This window comes from Tetrao urogallus (genome assembly GCF_951394365.1).
Source record: "Tetrao urogallus genome assembly, chromosome: 5".
NCBI classification, from domain to species: Eukaryota; Metazoa; Chordata; class Aves; order Galliformes; family Phasianidae; genus Tetrao; species Tetrao urogallus.
In genome coordinates, this window is record NC_136818.1 from 21,651,431 (window position 1) to 21,670,824 (window position 19,394).

General features: G+C 33.2%; 1 protein-coding gene across 2 annotated transcripts in view; it reads left to right on the forward strand.

The window, feature by feature from the left end:
• Nucleotides 1-19,394, forward strand: part of KCNT2 (potassium sodium-activated channel subfamily T member 2) — a gene marked incomplete at both ends in the record, with an annotated part of 114,370 nt that overhangs the window by 27,035 nt on the left and 67,941 nt on the right. For both annotated transcript variants that reach the window (XM_079536377.1, XM_079536378.1), the window contains 6 exons: nt 1,971-2,070; nt 7,703-7,751; nt 9,445-9,504; nt 11,378-11,452; nt 11,897-11,980; nt 12,570-12,664. In XM_079536377.1, coding sequence (XP_079392503.1) covers nt 1,971-2,070; nt 7,703-7,751; nt 9,445-9,504; nt 11,378-11,452; nt 11,897-11,980; nt 12,570-12,664 — 463 coding nt within the window. The remainder of the gene's footprint in view (nt 1-1,970; nt 2,071-7,702; nt 7,752-9,444; nt 9,505-11,377; nt 11,453-11,896; nt 11,981-12,569; nt 12,665-19,394) is intronic.

Here is a 19,394-nt window from a genome sequence, read left to right on the forward strand (position 1 = left end):
TGCCCTGTCCATGTAACCCAGACTACTATATATGCTCTTTGTCATGCCTAGAGGCCTTCCACAAATGCCTATAAGGAGTGAAAACCATGCCTCATTTTATGGGAAACAGCCCAGTTGAGATATTCAGAACCTGAAGCGCTTTCAATTATAGTATGGAAGAGAATTTTATAGTATGGAGAATTTTAATATTGAATATGTAAGCAGTTTTCAATCTTTCAAGACCAAGATTTGAGAGTTAACATTTAAGGCAGCAGCCAGGAGCATGAGTGCTATGTACTGATTTGTTTTTGAAATCATAAAAGCACTGTTTTCTTTTGGAATTTAGGACAACAATAAATTCAAACAATTATGAGAAGTTGGCCCATTATCAGAACAAAAAAGAGGCATTTAACATCAAGATAAACATTTACAGAATTAAGGAACAGAAGAAACAAGTGATGAACTTTTGATAACACAAAATGGATAGGGAAAAGAATTCCGTGTGCTTTTTTGTTGTCTTCTTTTGTTTTTCGGTTATCTGCTCTTTTCTTTAATGGCTTGATTGTTACAGTAACCTTTCAGAAGTCTTCCATAAAATCATTAGCATACACAAAGAATTTGTGTCTTCTTCACCAACAGTTCAAAAATGTACAAGATTATAGCATAGTTGAAAAAAAAAAAACTTTTTGGTCAAATAATAGGATAGCAACACACTGTAACAGCTGTGGGACTTCTCCTGGCCAAGACCTAAGCACAGGATTTTAACCCTTAGCTTACAGATGAATAAATGGTGTAGAAGTTTACCCAGTTCTTGTGTGATAACTGCAGCTTCATAGGACATGTTTGGACATAAATTTGAGTATGCTTGATGAGATTGTCATTCCCAAATCATAGAAACAGTTATACTGAGTTCAGCAGGTTTGATACCGTACTTGCAATTCAAAAATAAAATATACTCGGTGCAAAGGAAATAAGATCCATGTGAGACCTAGTCATTAATGTTCTGCTTTGGAAGAAGGCCTCTCAGCTCTACAGAATTGGACTCCTGGTTCACATGACTGAAAAAAAAATAGTGCTTAAGATTGCCTTCTCTCATTAATTTTAAGACTAATAACAAGACTGAGGACTGAAAGGCTAATCCTCCAATGACTCCAAAGCTTCATTAAAATACAATCAAGTTTTGTTGTAGTATTCAATGTCTCCTATTAGCACCAAACTAAAATGCCTGTGTGACAGAACCAACTGTCCACCTGGGTTCCTTTGGAGGATTCCTTTCTCTATGCAGTAAACCTATGGTTTGCAAGACATAATGTAATATTCTGTGATAGTATTTAGTATTTGAGATCTATTATACAGAACATTTCGGTATTCATATGGTCCATAGAAGAAGCTGTTGAATCAGTTAAAGTTGTGCATTCAGCATGACTTTCAGATATCCTGATTTTTGGATTCCTAATTATGCAACTTCAACATTAAATATCTACAGTTTAATATTTTATGTTAGGACAGTATTAATGTATTCTGCATGAGAAACTACTACATGAAGACTGTCAGACATTAATATTTAAATAATTGCCATTGGATATCTTCTGCCTGTGGTTGAAAGTGTGTCTTCCTCATGCTACTGTATCTTGCATCTCAAATACTGTATGTCATTCTGATTCCCCTTTTGAGAAGAAATTTGTAAAACTACAAAAGATCCAAAGAACAAGAGATGGTATAGAATAGCTTTCAAGCAAAACAACTGTCTAGATTTCCACTTTAAAAGGGATCAAATCTCAATCCAGAGATTTCTGGAAGTTGGAAAAGTGTATTTTATGTGCATCTGACAGGCATATTCATATATTTTTCTGCCAAAGGGCAATATCAGGTACAGGCTGGATAGACCTTTGCTCTGTTCTATCATGGCTATTTTAGTTCCTTTTAGTTTTACCTTAAAAGTGAATGAAACTGTAAACAGTCTAAATTTCTTTCTGTTCCTTTCAAAATAGGTCTGAGAATACGGTTATTCAATTTTTCACTTAAGCTATTAAGCTGTTTCTTATACATAATTCGTGTGCTTCTGGATGACCCTACACAAGGACATGGATGGTAATATTTGTTTTGTTACTTGTTCTCTCAAAGCATTGTTAAACATATATAAAATAAATTAATTTTATGAAGAAATGAATAAGGAACAATATTTTTGTGGGAACTATGAAGGTCTTCCCAGAGAATAAATCTACCAAACAAGGATTCTATATTTTGTGGTTATAAAACGTATGACACAGAATCACAGAATCACAGAATCACAAGGTTGGAAACGACCTGCAAGATCATCTAGTCCAACATAGGATAGGAGCTACGCAGAATTAGCTTCCACATCAGCTGGGATGGTTCAGAGCTGTTAAGGATCACTATTCTTCTTCTTGTACTCTTGTAAATGAAATAGCTCTACGTAGCAGCTTTATTTTTTTTCTTTTTTCTTTCTTTTCTGATGCCTTAGCTGGCAGAACAGCTACTAATCAGTATTAATAATAAACTCTCCTGCCAGAGAAAATTTATGTTGCTATGCAGTAGTTCTCAGACACCTAAATGCAAAGTCCTTTCAATATAATTTGGAAATAAGAAGAGTATTGTATATAGTTCTGACTTAACTATGGCACAAAATATTGCAATATTAGCTGTCTTACTTAAGATTCTAGATCCTGGACACAATTAGACAAACACGTGAAACTGAGCTTTCACACAGATGATGCTGATGATAACTTTCTAGCCCTCTGAATTCTCTAAACACTTAAGAGAAGGGGGAGACCAAAAGTACATTATGTACTCATGATGTTCCATCATTTCAATGCACAATTTTTTCAATACCTACAGCTGGCAGTAGATTCCAAATAGGCACTGGATACTCAGCTTTTTTCTGATGTGTTGTACAATCAACCACCAATTTTTGAAAGAAATATTTACAATTTATGCAATCTTTTGCTCTGATTGCATATATATCATGGAAATACTGAATATTATCAATCCTGAGTGATAATGAACACCATTTTCAATTAACTTACTTGCATTCCCTTGATTTGCTTCTGTCAGCCTTAAATACTGAATGAAACAAAGCATGGCTACAAATACTCAAAAGCTCAAGGTGTCAGAACTAGCACTCTTCACACAATGTTAGGCAAAGGACTAACTATGAATTCTAATTTGCACATTTGGAGATTGATTGAAATTCATTAAAACTATATAGGATAATGCTCTAGAAAAGCTAATGCATAGGATTTCAAGAATCAACTCCAAAGAAAAGTGAGTTAAAGAAAATAGACTTTCCTCAACAGTACACGAGAGTGGGATGTGTGAATAGGAAGTACAGAAAACTCATTTGAGAATCTTTTGTCAAAACTTTTTGTAAGAAATCAGAACATCTGAAAAAAGAACAGAAAAAAAATTCCCTTGAAACGCAAGAACTGCAAAAAACGTTATTTTTTGACTCCGCGTGTATCTCTAAATGTCTCTTCAAGGAGAGGGAGTGTGTAGAGTGGAAACAAGTAGCAGTCTTCAAAACCAGAGCTCTGATAAAGAAAAAATTATCTCTGAAATTTAGACACAGCACCACAGCAAGTCAGGAACTTGAAATTTTCTTAACACACAGCCTTCTTCAGCTATCCAGACAACCCTGTTCTTTTCTCCTCCTTGAGGTTAGTTTCTTCTCAAATTAGCCTTCATATCACAAAGCTAAAGCCCTTAAAATATGCATCCTTTTACTTATCATATTAAGAAGATAAATGTTAATTCTGCTGAAACTCAATGTTCCATTCAAAAAATATCAGTACTTTTGCATCAACTTTTCCCAAGCATTTTATAGTGAGTTAGGATAAATAAAGAAGTATTTAAAACTAATTATTGTTTCCTCTGTGAATCTGAAAAGCAGAAAACACTAATGCTTCCTAATAATAGTTATATTCTGTATAGCCTGAAATATATCTTAATTCAGTTCTGGCCATCTTTTCAATCACAAAACAAATGTTAAGCTGCTGAGGTGAACAGCATCTTCCTATCATTAAGAGTAAAGTGCCCTTAAATGACTTACTGATAGTGTGACTGGACCCTACTGTGTAAAGAGTATGAATTTCACATGAAGAATGCTGTCTTTATATGAAAAAGAGAAGTACAGGACATTTAAGTAGTTCAGTGAGAAAAACTCCTGCTTGTCTGTAGCTAGTGGGCACAGTTGCCTGTCTCACATGTATGCATATATGTACACCCCCTAAACTGTTTCACTGAAAATGAGTTTGCCAAAACTGTGTTTTAATGTTTTCAATAGATCACAGCAATCAAATAGGGACCATGCCATTGAAAAATTGTAATGATTGCAGTGGCTTCCTGTGGCACTAAGTCTCAACAGCCAATATGTGATCTGGATAAGGTCCTGCTGATTTTTTTGTGTCTAATTGAACAATGTAGTCAATTGTCCTCTCCCAATATGTTATTTCAGAATGTGTTATCAATGTGATATTGTAAGATGTAGTAACTGATAAAAATTGATCTGATCTTTAGAGAGAAATTTCACGGTATTATTCAAGTTGCTGCTTTTAGTAGTTTGACTAGGAAAAAAAAAATAGAATTTTTATAAAATCTCTATACAGGATTCTAAAGCTGATGTTATTTGCCACTTCACAGTGAGTAGCAGTAACATTTCAGGATTTGAAAAGACATGTAATATGAAATGAGGGAGATGTTTGAACATTAAGGCACTGAGAAGGGAATAATATTTTATATACCCTGCATACCCTTATAACATGCCCTGTAACAGTACAGAGTAGCTGTATTAATTTGCATACAGTTTTCCATAAATACAACTTAAAAAAATAAATCTCAAATCCAAGCATATTGCAAAAATTGAAACAATGATATTCTTTCTGGTTTTGAATAAATAATGCACTTGGTATTGGAGTTTGAAGCAGGATTGCATAACAAAGTATAATTGGACTTCATGAATCCAATTTAATGTAATGCAATTTTCTTGTGGAAAAGAAACCCATAGTTCAGATGTTTTTTGTGGCTAATGAGCTTCAGACATGAAGAAACTGTTTATATCATCTTCTTCTATGAGCTTCTAAGAACTGTAGGGAGCTCCAATGAGTGTATTTGACAGAAATGGTATAACTGAGTATGTGGAATTGATTAGAACAGCAGCACTTCTGCTACTGGCAAGAGTATTTCAATAGTTTTGTATTCATATGCAGAGATCTTTTTGTATTTTGCAGACTGCTTAATTCTGCAGTCCTTTCCTGATATGTTTGTTCCTTGTTCCTTCTAAACATTTAATAATTCACTGGATAAGAGTTTGTTTTTTCTGTACAGCACTCCATTGTATTGAGCTATGGGACATTAATAGACTAGACAGTTCTGTTACTGTATAAAGTTTGTCTGGCTGAGAAGTTTCATGTAATTGTTTTCTGTGTGGTCATGAAGAACCAGACTTTAAAGTCTGTTTGTCTTCCCAGAAAAACAAGCCCTGTACCCAAATAGTGCCTCATTTTGTCAATAGTTTTGCACATACACATCCCGAGGGCTTTATACCAAAACACTGCCATAAAGCAACCTTACAAGTGCTGCGTTGTGAAAAAAATAATGTTGTGAAAAAAATGCCACAGCCTAATGAGTGAAACTACTCCATGCACTATCATAGTGATCGTATAAAGCACTATCATGTGATTGATCTTAAAATTACAGTTTGGAGAGGAATGCTTTTCACCATAGACTCCCACTACAGAATTATTTCCTCTCTTTTAGCACAAGTCAGTATTTTTCATTTATTCCTTCAGGCAAACCAGATGTACCCAGCAAAGCTTAAGATATAAAACGTCCTTATTAATGCGTACCATTTAGCATTTGTCTTATTCATAGCCTGTAAGAATGCAGCTATTAGATTCCCTTTCTTTCTTGGCTGACCTGCCAGTTTACCTACTGCTGAGCTGTACAGATGTCCTTACATGAATCTCCTGGATCTCAATATCAGAAGCAAGCATTCTTTGAAGTCCAAGTTAATTAACAGAGGACCAAAATCATTTCTGGGAAGAACTGTGAGCACAAAATTGTGTAGGAAGTCCCACTTCACTCATAGAAAAGGTGCCAGGGACAAACAAGGAAATTTACACAAAAATTTCCACATCTTTGCATGACTATTTGAAAGGAGGATTTGTACCAGCAATTCAAGGTAAAATAACATCACATGCACAGAACAGCTCTATTTTTTTTTTATATCAAGGTCACCAGTTTCTTACACTAATTAGTTTTGCAACCCAGCTTACATCCTCACAAGAGAAGACAAAGTGTAGCGTGATGCAGTCTTTGCTGTTGAGAGTATGACAAGTATATTTGGTCTTTCTACTTAGTTTTGTGATATGGCCCAAGTATCAAAGCTAAGCCCAACTTAGCTTTGTGATATGGCTTCTAGTATCTCTAGATCTTCAATATATACTGTTATTATTTCAGCTTTTGAAAGTATACTTTGAGTTATTTTTTTTTTCAAATCAGACCATGTTTGAAAATAAATCTTAAAAAATGTAACCTGAAGTGCTTTACAGTATTTTTCTATGGATACAGAACACATCCAGAACTACATTCAAAAAACTATTTTACTTTTAAAAATGTTTATATTCATCATCTAGTGTTTCAAACTATTGCATGAATTTTATAAAATTTTACAGTTAATAGTGTAACTAATATGCCTTTCCCCTGTATGTTTTTATGATTGTGTTCCCATGTGCATTTGCTAATGAAAATGGACTTTGCACTGATGTGATGACAACTATCAGCAAGGAATTAAACCGGGATTGTTACAATCAAAATTACACACCCGGAACAATTGATTGGTGAGTTCCTCATTTAAAAAAGCAAACAAAAAATCCACATAATTGTGTGAGGGAGGCTGGGACAGGAAGACAAATCAACTTTGTCTGGAATGGTGATATTTTAATATATCATGGTGACATTTCTATAAAGCCCATCAGTTACTTTCAACTTCATTGATATTCAAAACCGCCTTTAAAATTCTAATTATTCCTCTTGATTATGTAACAGACTTGCTAGATTGCATGCTGTTGTAAGCTCTGAATTCCCATAATGTCTATATATCTTGCTGAAATAAAAAAAATAGACACCCTTATTATTTAGAAAAAAATTATGACTAATAGTAAATAAGAGTAATTTACTGTGCCACTGAGGGTAGCAGATTCTAGCAGCACTCTATCAAGTATCATTGGGTTTAGTAAATATTAAAACAACATGGTATTTTTCCAAGATATGTTGTTCTTATTATATAGATGCCATTTATATCATTACACAGGAAAAAAAAAAAAAATCAAACAAAAGAACGGTCAAGTTTCTCTTTCCTGCTACAAATAATGGCTCCTCTGCATCTCTAGAATCAAAATCTCAAACTGCTTTAGTCTTCCTAGAATCATGGGGGATGATCTAGCAGCCAGTGAAGCCAATAAAACATTTTGGTGTCACGAGGTACTGGATTACTCCCATGTGAATTTAGTGATTGACTCTATAATAGAAAGAAAAATTGCTAATATTCAGTAGATATCTACTGATTTTAAATCTTTACTACTTTTTTTTTTTTTTTAATATAAAACTGCTGTAATTTCCATTGATATGTACAATTTTTTTTTTCTATTTTTTTTTCCTTTGATTTATTTAAATTCCATGTTTGTTCTTGTGTTGCAATGAACAGGTCTCCTATTATTTGGGTGAATCGAAGTTTGCCTTTATGGGGATTACAGGTAATAAGTAAATGGCCAATTTTACTACCTGCAATATTGATTTACAGCATTTTGGTGATGTTAAATGATATATGGAAAAATTAAAGAAATCTACTTGATTAACAAACACAACAAAACCATAAAGGAAAGATAAGCTGATCTCAGCTACCTAGTTTAAATTGTATGCCTTTATCATATATTTATAAAGTATGAAAGTTTGTAGCAAAATATTGTGGAATTTGAACAGTTTTTTCTTGTAGAATTATCAAGCTCTGTTGAGTAGTCTAATAAATATTTTCTACAGCGAAGAGTTTAAATTTCATGATTTCTTATGACTAGTATTTTTTTTATCATGTACTTCCTTTACTTTCATATCAAATCCATTAAAAAGCTAAGATTACTTCATGATATAGAAGGCCGGATGTTTAGAAGTGTATATTATAAAACACATCCCATTAGCCCTTAGAAATGCTCACCTTAGTGTGGGCATTTTTCTCATGGACAGCACTACAGTCAAGTGATATTAAAACCTAATGCAGAAAGTCAGGTGCAATTGGCCTTTCTTTGTAAGGAATGCAAAGTGCTCATAGGATTACTGTGTTGGTAACTGAGAAAGGGGAAGAATGATTTCAGCCTTGCTCCACATCTTTATTAAGTTATGATTAGAAACTTATTCTAATATTTGGATTTAATAAACATAGGAATTTATACATGTGGCTTTGTATACATATACATATATATAAATGCATTCACAGTAGGATATATACAATACTTGAAAAAAGATATTTCTTTTTATTTGAGGTACAGTGTAATTTTATATAAAGCTTTGCTACTTATTTGGAAAACTGGCATTATATTTTAGTGGCATACTTAAACAATTTTCTGTTTTGTAGCATTAGTTTTAATTTTAGGTAATGATATTATATTTGCAAATGGTGCACTCTTCTGAATTAGTGAGCATTAGATTCTTAGTAGTGAGCATTAATTCAAAATTAAAATTCCAGTGACTTATTTTATTTCAGATCCAGTTGCTATTGTACATATTCTTGATAGACTATTCCTGTAATATCCATTAAAATCCAAATATTTGTTGTGCAAAGTATTAAAGTAATTTTTGTGGTTATTTAGTACATGTAATAGTTTTAAGTAAAATTTTTACAATTTTGATATTTGACTATTTAAATATTTTATATTATATAATATACTATATAGAAAAAAATCAGTTGAATTCAAAAATTAAAATAATAATGATTAATGTGTTTTAAAATTTCTCGATTATACACAGTTAGAAAAATGTTTTTCTACACATTTTTTACATCTTTACAGAGAAGTAAAGAATTGTCTAGCTTCTGTTACTTGTTTCTGCTGCTTCCTATTTCTGTCTTTTGAAAGGATCTTGATAGTTTTCATGAACAGACAACTGAAACTAGAGCAACAGTCTGGCTGACTGCTGGAATACCTAAAAGCCATGGAAAAGCCACACTGCAGGCTCTCTGGAACGTTGTGTCTGGAAAAGACCTACGGGACTCAAGTCACAGGCTACACTTTAGTCAGAAAAACAATACTATTTAAGTTTCATGCTAAATGCTGTTAGCTGAGATGAATTCAAAAGATGCAGGGAAAATCATAGCATTTCCTTTTCAATATGATCTTTTATACCATATTCTTTAGAAAATGGTATTAATGTAAATTGTTTTTTTTCTCTTCACTTAAGGTTTCAGTGGCTTTAATAAGTCTCTTTGAAACACTATTGCTGAGTTATCTTAGCTACAAGGTAAGTTCTTTCAGTTGCCTGATTCCTATCTCCACTGTATCCAAAGCTGTAGCATATGCTGCTTTTTTCACTCAGTACAGCATCTCTAACATGCCTCTTCTGGGATGCAGCCCCTCACAAGACAGATGCTAAGAAAGTGCCAGTTTTCTGAAATATTCCTTATGATTCCTTGCTATTAGTACACATTTTAACAGTGGATTATTTTCATTTTATTGTTCCAACAATAAAAATTTGGCTTACAGTCTCACAATTTCTCTTTTCTCTTTATTCTCACAATTTTCTCTTTACGGGGCTGGTTATCATACAAAATATTACAGATTATTCAAGTATGTCTAACTCCCACCAATTATGAAGACAATTACATAGAAGACAAAAATCCCTGCCTGTAGGTACAATGGCATCCAGATATAAAAGGGAAAAATTAGAAATAGAGAAAGAATGTTATTTACAATACAGATTGGATTTAATTTTCGGTTACTATATCAGATGGTCATTTTAACAGGAAACATTAATTTATTGATGAAACTGAAAATATAATGATTCTGTAGTGGCAAATCACTGCAATACTATATAGGCTGCATTGTTCCCTTATCTATGATGGACAACTGATATACAGTATATACAGTTAGTATACCTGTAAGACACTCAGTTTTAATTACCTTCTTTCTTAAATTTATAATCTTCATCTAAACATCTAATTACTACAGTTACTGCTCAGATGTGGAAAAAAACCAGTATTTTTCTTACTCTATAGCTAGTGCTAAGCAGATCAAGAAATCTGTACCACTTCCGTTCAATTACGTGGGAAGACATCTAATTTTGTGTAAGATCAAGAAAAAGCAGGCCCTGAAACGTATTGAAGTGTTTGAGACAAAAATACAGAATTTTGATCTTGTATATTCTGACATGAAATTTTTATAAGAAGTGCAAGCAGAGCAGCTCATTATTCACACTAAATGTCAATATGAACCATAGGACAGTTAGCTGTGCATGAAGATAATCACAACAGTTGATTCAATATAAAATTTTCTGAGTAGGGCACGTGCTTTGCACATATATTTCTACAATTCTTATACTACAATGGAATTTTGTCTCTAGTTTTTAAGACAGTCTTAAATAATAAGTATTGAAGTGAGAAAAACTTTAAAACAACCAAAAGCTAAAGTATGACAATGTAGGATTTTAGAGATTTAGAGGTGTCTCAGAAAAAAACCAAATAGCAGAAAGAAAACAGCTGCAGACAGAACTCACCAGCAGGTTGTGCTGCGTGAGGATTCCAGCAAAAACCAGAATTATTAAAAATAAATTTGTTAGGAAAAGAACCTTATCTCCTTACCTATGTGTAAGCGTGCATGCAAAAATTAAAGTAAACCAATTTTGGAAGAATAAAAAAAACAAATGATTTCTGTGTAGGATTCCAAGGTACCTAAAAATGCAATACGAGGAAACAGAAATTACTCTTCGAAAAAATTAGAAACTTAATTTAATGAAGCTCTTCATTAGCTGACATAATGAGTTGACTAGTTGATGCAATTAGAATTTTTCATTCTTTGCTGTTTTACTAACTAGGCCACAGTATGAAAATATGTAGTCATGTGGACGCAAGGATCTGTTGTAGTAAAAATATAGATTTGAACAGCATATGTGTGAGGTAAATTATAATAAACAGAAAGAAAAAATAGTTAGGCCAAAGTATCCTGTTTTCTGTATTCACATTTAACACGTGTTTAAATCTGTAGGACAAATGCTTTTCATTAAATTCAGTTATTTAGATAAATGTATTTGGCATTTGAATATCTTATATATTCCTCACCAGATGTGTAGGTAAACTTAATATGACATGCTTTTTATTGTTTTTTCTTTTTCTTTGAAGGGAAATATCTGGGAACAAATTCTGCGAATACCCTTCCTCCTGGAAATAATAAACGCTGTCCCTTTCATCATTACGGTAAAACTATTTGAATTTTACACTTTTACATTTGCACTAATACTCTTCACTGAGATGCAAGTGAATTCTGTGTGGATGAAAGAATTGTGCTTGTAGGAACTGAAATTGGCCAACAACAACAAGGCAGATTTTTACTTATATGAAATAGTGCATATCATTTTTGTTTCCCCAAAAAAGGCAAAAAAATCCCCCCCAAAACAACCAACAGATCCCTAACTTGAATTACAACACAAGCAATAAGATAAAACAGTCAGACAAAAAATCAAAGAATATCTATTGTGTCTGTATTTGTGACTCTATATTGACTCTATATATTGTATTTAATCATTTTGTCTTACATGCAGTTCATAAAGATATATTTTTCCTGAGTACTTCATTGCTGCTATTTTCTTGAATAGAAGTCTTTTAATTAATTTATTCATTTTCCATTTTTAATTTGTTCAGATTTTCTGGCCAGTCCTAAGAAACCTGTTTATTCCTGTTTTTTTAAACTGTTGGCTAGCAAAGCATGCTTTGGAGAATATGATTGTAAGTATGATAAAGAAAAGAACTAATTTGTATTTTCTATTTTTTAATATATTACTTTAACTGGGATTTTGGCACTGCAGTTCTCTGCCCAACTTTTCTAGCGAGCTAACCAGATCTGTAGTTATAGTACACAAATGGTCAAGCATTACTAAAGCTACTCTCTCCATCAAAATTAGAAAAAAAAAATAATGAAGTGAAATCTCAAATTAGTATAAATTGTTGCAGTGCCCATTAGGAGGGAAAGTTACAATGGCTAGTTTTTTAGCTACTTAAGCATTCACATACAATTACAGGGAACTCAACTGCTATGCCTTAATTAGTCTTCACAGCCTGTAATTTATAAGCTAGATATGAACAGATAAACTTTAAGGCAGCTTGCAGTAGTATCAGAATTGTGCCAGGATGAACAAAGAACTAGTTAAACAATCACTGAATCACAGCTGGTTCTTTTGCACCCTTCCACATGATCAGCAAATTTTAAGTGGATTTGAATGAGTGAATTTTATTAGGACTCTATGTAATTCTATAGAATCAGCTCATGCTTCATTAATTCAAAGCCAAAAATAACAGTTATTTTCCATTAATGCAGAATGATCTTCACAGAGCCATCCAACGTACACAGTCTGCAATGTTTAACCAAGTCCTCATTTTAATATCCACTTTACTGTGTCTTATCTTCACTTGGTAAGTGACCAAAATCCTTCTGTTTTTATTATATATATTGACTTTTCTCACTTTTGTACATGATGATAAAATAGGCATTGTGGAAATCACATGTTGAAATTAAAATAATAACATACTTGCAATGCAAATACCACTCAGCACTGAGTACTGCTGGAGCCCTGATACACTGGATTTGGAAATAGAATGTGCATGCATGGGAGAGGGTCTCATTCTCACAATTAGGAAGGAAACACATATCATGGAAAAAAACAGGAGAAATAGATGGAGGAAATTTACTTAAATATTAAGATTGAAGTCTCAGTGAAAAAGTCATTCGAATTTGAAGAGAACAAATGAAGGTACCCAGACTAAGGTAATAATTCTCTTACTGGAGGGATAGACAGAAGAATGCCAAAAAAATCTCAGACTTGTCACTCAGTTTACCCAGTCCAGTCATAAGTTATAAAGGGAGAAAGTAGTAATAATCTTATTTACAGAAAGTAAATATTCTTAATCTAGATTACAGAAAGCACTGGATGGTAGGTTCAAACAACAAGAATGTAATACTATGAGGAACTTTGTTGCAAGATCTCAAAAACTTTTAAGTTTATAAAGGTTCTGGAAGCACAGAGAAAAGTATTTTGACAGTACTAAATTTAAATCTACTAAGTTCCTAAAATGAAAGAGCTGCAGATTATTGGCAGCTAGAAAAATGTTCATAGGAAATACTACTTTTTTGTCACAGTTTTATACTATGCTTTATACATCTACAGTTGAACAGAGCTGGAGGCAAAAACTACACTACATGAGTCTTTGAAATTACTGAGCACAGACATAACTATGTTCACACACAAAGGCAGAGGCGGTAGCGTAGCTTAGGAAGCTACTTAGCAAACAGAAATTTCTCAGCAGTAGTATCTGAGATCTGAGTGTCACATACGGAGAAAAGTAAGAGTAAAAAGAATATGTGTGTTATGAGATGGTATGCAAGAGGGCAGTAAACAGAGATGAACCTTTTTGGAAAGGGTTAACAACCCCTAAATGAAATTTTGCCAGACAGGGTGCCTTTGGGCTAGTGCACAGATAAAGTTTTGTCTTGACATTTCGGAGAAAGAGATTTGATTTTTACTCATCTGATTTCTCTAGAATGTTCTTGACGTCCACTGTTAGATCCTACCTTAAGCCTTTTGTTAATAACAGTGTAAAACAACACTTTTTCAGTCCCGAGAAACACTTTCTCAGTTCTCTACTCTTTACTGAAGAATATGGGTTTGTTCTGGTCAGTGATTAAATGAATGGCCCTTTGTCTTAAAGCCACAAAAAAAAATTCTATGACAAACGATGCCATTTCTGGTGAGCTAGTAACAGTAATGTTTCCTAAGAACTCACTGTGATCCTCCCTGCTTGGTAGGATACCAGCTAATGAATGCAGCTAAAATGAACGTCATGCTCAGTACCAGGCATTTTGATAACTGACGGTAAAACATGCAGAAGATGGCAAGCTCACCTGTGGTATTATGTCTCGTCTCAACAGTTATAGATATGAGCTTATTAGAGATTATGGTGACCTAGTATTGACCCTGCTAGACTTCCAAATAAGCTAAATAGGATGAAAACACCCATTAATGCAATAACTAAGGAAATGAAATACTTTCGGAATTACCAAAAATAGATGTTCAAGTATCTGCAGCTTGCCTAATGCTGGAATCTGTTTAGGTAGCAGTTATTTTTACTTATAGGAACACATATAATTGTATTTTATACTATTTTTACCCATCTATGAACTTATATTATAGAGTGTATTTTACACGTATATAAAAAACTATAAACAGTCAAAATCAACTTAATGTCTTCTATTATGTTATATCCATTGTGAATTTGAGGCAGTATCTCACTTTACATCACTTTACAGGATTTGTTTTAGAGATTACATGAGTTTTTTCATGCTGAAAGAAGAACAAAGCCTGTTTCTGGAATTTGCCTACTTGAGGATAGCTTTACTCAAGCTGTTCTCTCATACTTTTTACAATAGCAAGTTGTAACCGAGTGACTGAATTCCCCCTCTAAAACCTAGGACCAGAAAGAGTCTAATCTATATGTGCAGTAAAAACAATGCAAAAAGAAAGGTTTTGAGTTAGTAGCAGCCTGTTATAAACACATTCTGGTGACGTTTAGAGATACTACCTTGGTTCATGAAATAGTAGAGCCACAGTAATGCAAAACTTTTACAGTTAATGAAAGAATGGGTTCAATGCACTGTATGAATTAAACTACATCCCAAAAGTGCTGGTTGGCAGACTTGCTTTTACCATCTGCTTCAATAGGAACACCGGTTGAAGTCTATGTAATTTTCTGTTCAAAATCATGCTTTTTTAGCAGACACATAGGAAAAGGAACACATTACTTTATACAGGAATTACGCCATTTTATAAGAAGTCCAGGAGAGACTCCCCTTTCTACTTAAATTGTTTTTACCTTCTTGGTTAGAATGGTGCACTGAGGAAGCATAGAAGTAACTCTGGGGATGATCTTTTCTACGAGAAGTTTTACAACAAATGCTGAAACATAAGTACTATTCAGTAATCAGTACTTACAAGATATGTTTCTTAATTTTGTTTTTGAGTGTGTTTTTACTGTACTTAATCTTTTTTTTTTTTTCTTTTTTTTCTTTTTTCTGGGTGCTTGAGATGGAAAAGTAGTTACTTTCTCTACTTTTTTTTTGTCTAACAGCAGAACTCTGTAGTTCTGCAAGAGGTACAAAATAGCTGTATGTGAACAAGGCTATTGGAACTGATATCACAGACAATTCTGAAAGCACAATTTTACTATAGAAGATATACTATATATATTCTCCTTTCTGAGAGCCCATGTGTTTACAGAATAAGAAGATATTTGTCAGAGGATGCTTATGTCTCATCCTTGTATATATACAAGTTTGGTGAGCAGCAGCATTCCTCTGTGCAATGTATCAGAGTTGAAATCATGTTTTCATAAATGTGAGGAAGCATTCAGTCCCCAGTCATTTGGAAACGTCTCAGAACACTCAGAACACTGATGAAGAAGCTGGCTAGACCTCCTGACCTTGCAGTGCTTTACAATGGAGGGAGAGGATTAGATGTGTCTAGTAACTGTACATTTTCACTTGTTCTTCTAGTGTGCAGACAATAGCATTTCATTTGATTGACCAATTTCCTCCACAGAAATTTACCTTATAGACTAGTTGGAGGGTTCTGCATTACTTACATTGAAGCAGAAATACTTACAGAAAACATCCTTCTCGTCAACTTTGCTACTAAGTGTATATATGTTTCAAAATAACTGAACTTCTACAAAAGCAGACATCTCACTGAAAAGTTGGCTCCATGCAATGTCAGCAAAAACATCAGTTGCATCTCCTCAGCAGTTTTCTAAGTGATAGTAACACAAGTAGACATATTCCAACCTGTCTTATAACTCAGATATGAGCTTCAGATTAAAACATAAAACATTAATATGTTTACAGTCAATTGTTTAATCTTACAGTTTTTAGAAAATCATTTTATAAGTTATCCTTCTAACTTAGAATTTAGCAGGAGGCTTTATATATTTTTGAATACAGTTGGCAATTTACGGAACAAAGAATAATCACATAAAATTTGTGTTATATGTGTTGTATATTGTATTTTTTTTTTTTTTAATGACAATTGTTTATGGATCTGAGAAATTATCTGCAGATCAGTCACTTCATAAGCATAACTCCACGTATCTGCAGTTTACAGGTTACTACATGGATTTTTTTTCTCTCTTCTAGTTCCAAAGATAGGTTAGGCTATCAATAATTTATTTCTTTAAATACCTCAGTGTTCTCCCACCCAATTATGAGTACACTAAAAGAAGTGTCCTCCTTTATGACGCTGTTCAGCAATTACTGTTAATAGAGTTTTAGTGAAAGTGACAAAGATAGTCAAAATATATATTTTGTCATTTAGCTAATGGATGTTTGCTTTTGCTTGCCAAATGCAATACTAATTACTTTTATAAACTCTACAGTCAGACAAATAACAATAAATGACTATTTCAGGCATCTATGACACAGTGAATCATCTTTCAAGACTTTGTTTTTTAAATCAGTGCTAGTCATGTATCATTAGTGTGGAATGATTAGCTTGTAAGAAAGTTGGCTACAAATGAGATTAAGAATGTATGAAGCCTGCACGAACTTTGCTCATGCCTTCCCTGAAAGCTCACTGAGAAAATCTCAGCATTGCCTATTCTTCAGTGCTTTCAATATCAGAAAATTAGGATGTTTTCACAAACATACTTACAGAATTCCTGTATCATACCAATTCTGTAGCCTCAATGCCAATTAAAAATTATCATCTGGAGCAAACAATAAAAATAATTTGCTTGTAGGAATGACAACAAACTCAGACAACAATCTAGTCCAAACAAGACAAAATTCCAGACTTGGAACACTGTGTTACAGAAGGAAAGAAAAAAAAAAAAAAGGAGATAAAGGAAATAATTTTATGTAATATCACAGAAATTAAGACCTCTCAATTCAATGCTTCAGTTCCTTTTATTATCAATAAGAGAGACAGTCACCTCCGAGTGCAGTACAGATCTGAATTTAACTAAATCACACTGCTTCTCTGTCCTTCTGTATTGATTACAGCAGGAGCCAACAATGGCACTCCTCCAAGAAGGATGCCTAACATTAAGTACATTGAACTCAAAGAGTGCTAGTGAATTATATAATTCAGAATAAGATATGTTTATAATATCTACAAGTCTTTTCATGTTGTTTGATTTTGTTGCATAGCACATCCAGTGCTCAGATTGAGTATGTTTATGATTTAGAGAGATGTTTTGCATTCAAAAACAGCACAAAGTTAAACTGCAATTCTGTCATTTCGTTTTATCAAATCCAGTGATTCTTGATTAATAAAGAATATTAATTGTCATGGTCATAAAGATTAAACAGTGGTTGCAGAATTTAAGGCTCGGAGTATTCTAGTATATTAATTAGAAGTCCTAAGTAACTGTAAAGAATACAAAATAATTTGCTCAACAACTACAACACTTTTCATCAACTTTGGTAGGAGAGTAATTTATTTATAAGCACAACATTAATTATGCTTTATTGGAAATTCCTGAAGGAATTCAGAGATGGCCCCAGTTTCTGGCATGAGAATAGTAATTAAAGTCTCATTCATTTCACTGTGGCTGTGTCACGTTTCTATGTGTTTGCAGTGACCAAGTGTTTCCAAAATTATATTGATATTATTAAAACAGTAACAGTATTGTATGTTATTCAAAAAACAGGAAAAAAGAACAGTAAACAAATCTGAAATGCAACTTTTCCTGTTAGAAATAACCAATAGTTAAGTATTTTGTGATTTAAACTATTGAAGTAGTTTAAGTAGTACTTTTAAGTAGTAAAACAAATTACTGATTGCACTGTTGTCTCAGAACTGAGCAAATTTCTGCCTTGAATCTTGAATAGATGCCATTAAGCATATGGCAGGGCTATTTACTTTAATCCTGAACTGTTTCTTTAATATCTCTTATTAAGGGACGCAGCCAAGACCACTAACCAATAGATGCGTGTTGTTTTCAGCTACTTCAGATAGGATAGTCTCAGGCCAAGAACTAGCAGGGATAGCTTAGGAAAAAATTAATCAGCACAATTTTAGCTGTAGAGCTTTCAGCCGAGCCAGTACTTGGCTTCCATGTGGCATGAATGAGAGGTAAAAGAGAAGAGATTTAACCAGAGGTAGTATTTCAAGTCAAAAATTTTCTGCAAGAAATATTGGCTGCCATTTTTACATCCTAGAAAGAAAACAAAAGGACAAAATATTCCACTGTCTAATACTCCATATGCTAGCAAAAGTTATTTTGTCAGGTTTGAATTTTCACTGAAAATGCTGATATGTGATTCAGTGTAAATTTAAACTGTTGCATAGAAAACATGTTATTTAAACATAATTTTTCCGTTAAATTTTTTCAGATCATTAGCTGATTTGCTTTTTTTTTTTTTTTTTCTCTTTCTCTCTGAAGGGAAACTCTGCAGTTGCCAGAAATGCATACTAAGTTAATGTTTTTTTTTTTTAATTACTGAGATAGTTTAGGTGAAGTCTGCCATATAAGAAGAGTGTGAAAGCTATTATCACAAATAGTTGGTCTAGATTATTTAAATGAAATACCTGTTGTTAACAATGGAGTAGGGTTTTCTTGGATGGGCCATATTTTTCTCACCTCTGCTGGCAATAAGGAGTGTTTGCTTATATCGTTACTGTCAGTATTTCAGAGCCGAAGCCTTAAAGCTGAATGAGAAAAATCAATGAAAAAATACGCTGATAAAATGTAATAATAACAATAAAATCCTGGATTGATGCCCTTGCTTATTTTTATGCACTGGACAATGCAGAAATATCATACATAAATTTATTCTCTTTTTCCTTTGGATAATAATGTGGTGTTTGTCATGATACATTTTTGAAAAGATTTTTACATGTTTAAGTTCATGAGTTCAGACTGATAAAAAAACCATATGGGCAATCAAAACTGTTAAAGAGGGCTGCTTAAAGAGTATAGGATGCAGACATGCTACTGAAAAACTGGCAAGTTGTTTACAGAAGGAAGAAAAGAAATCATGTTTATTATAGACAGAGCAGAACTATAGAAGCCCAATCAGAAGTCTTTTTGGCTACCCATCAAACGTGGTTTCTATGGCAACTCACATAATTATACAGTGATTTTCATGCTATTT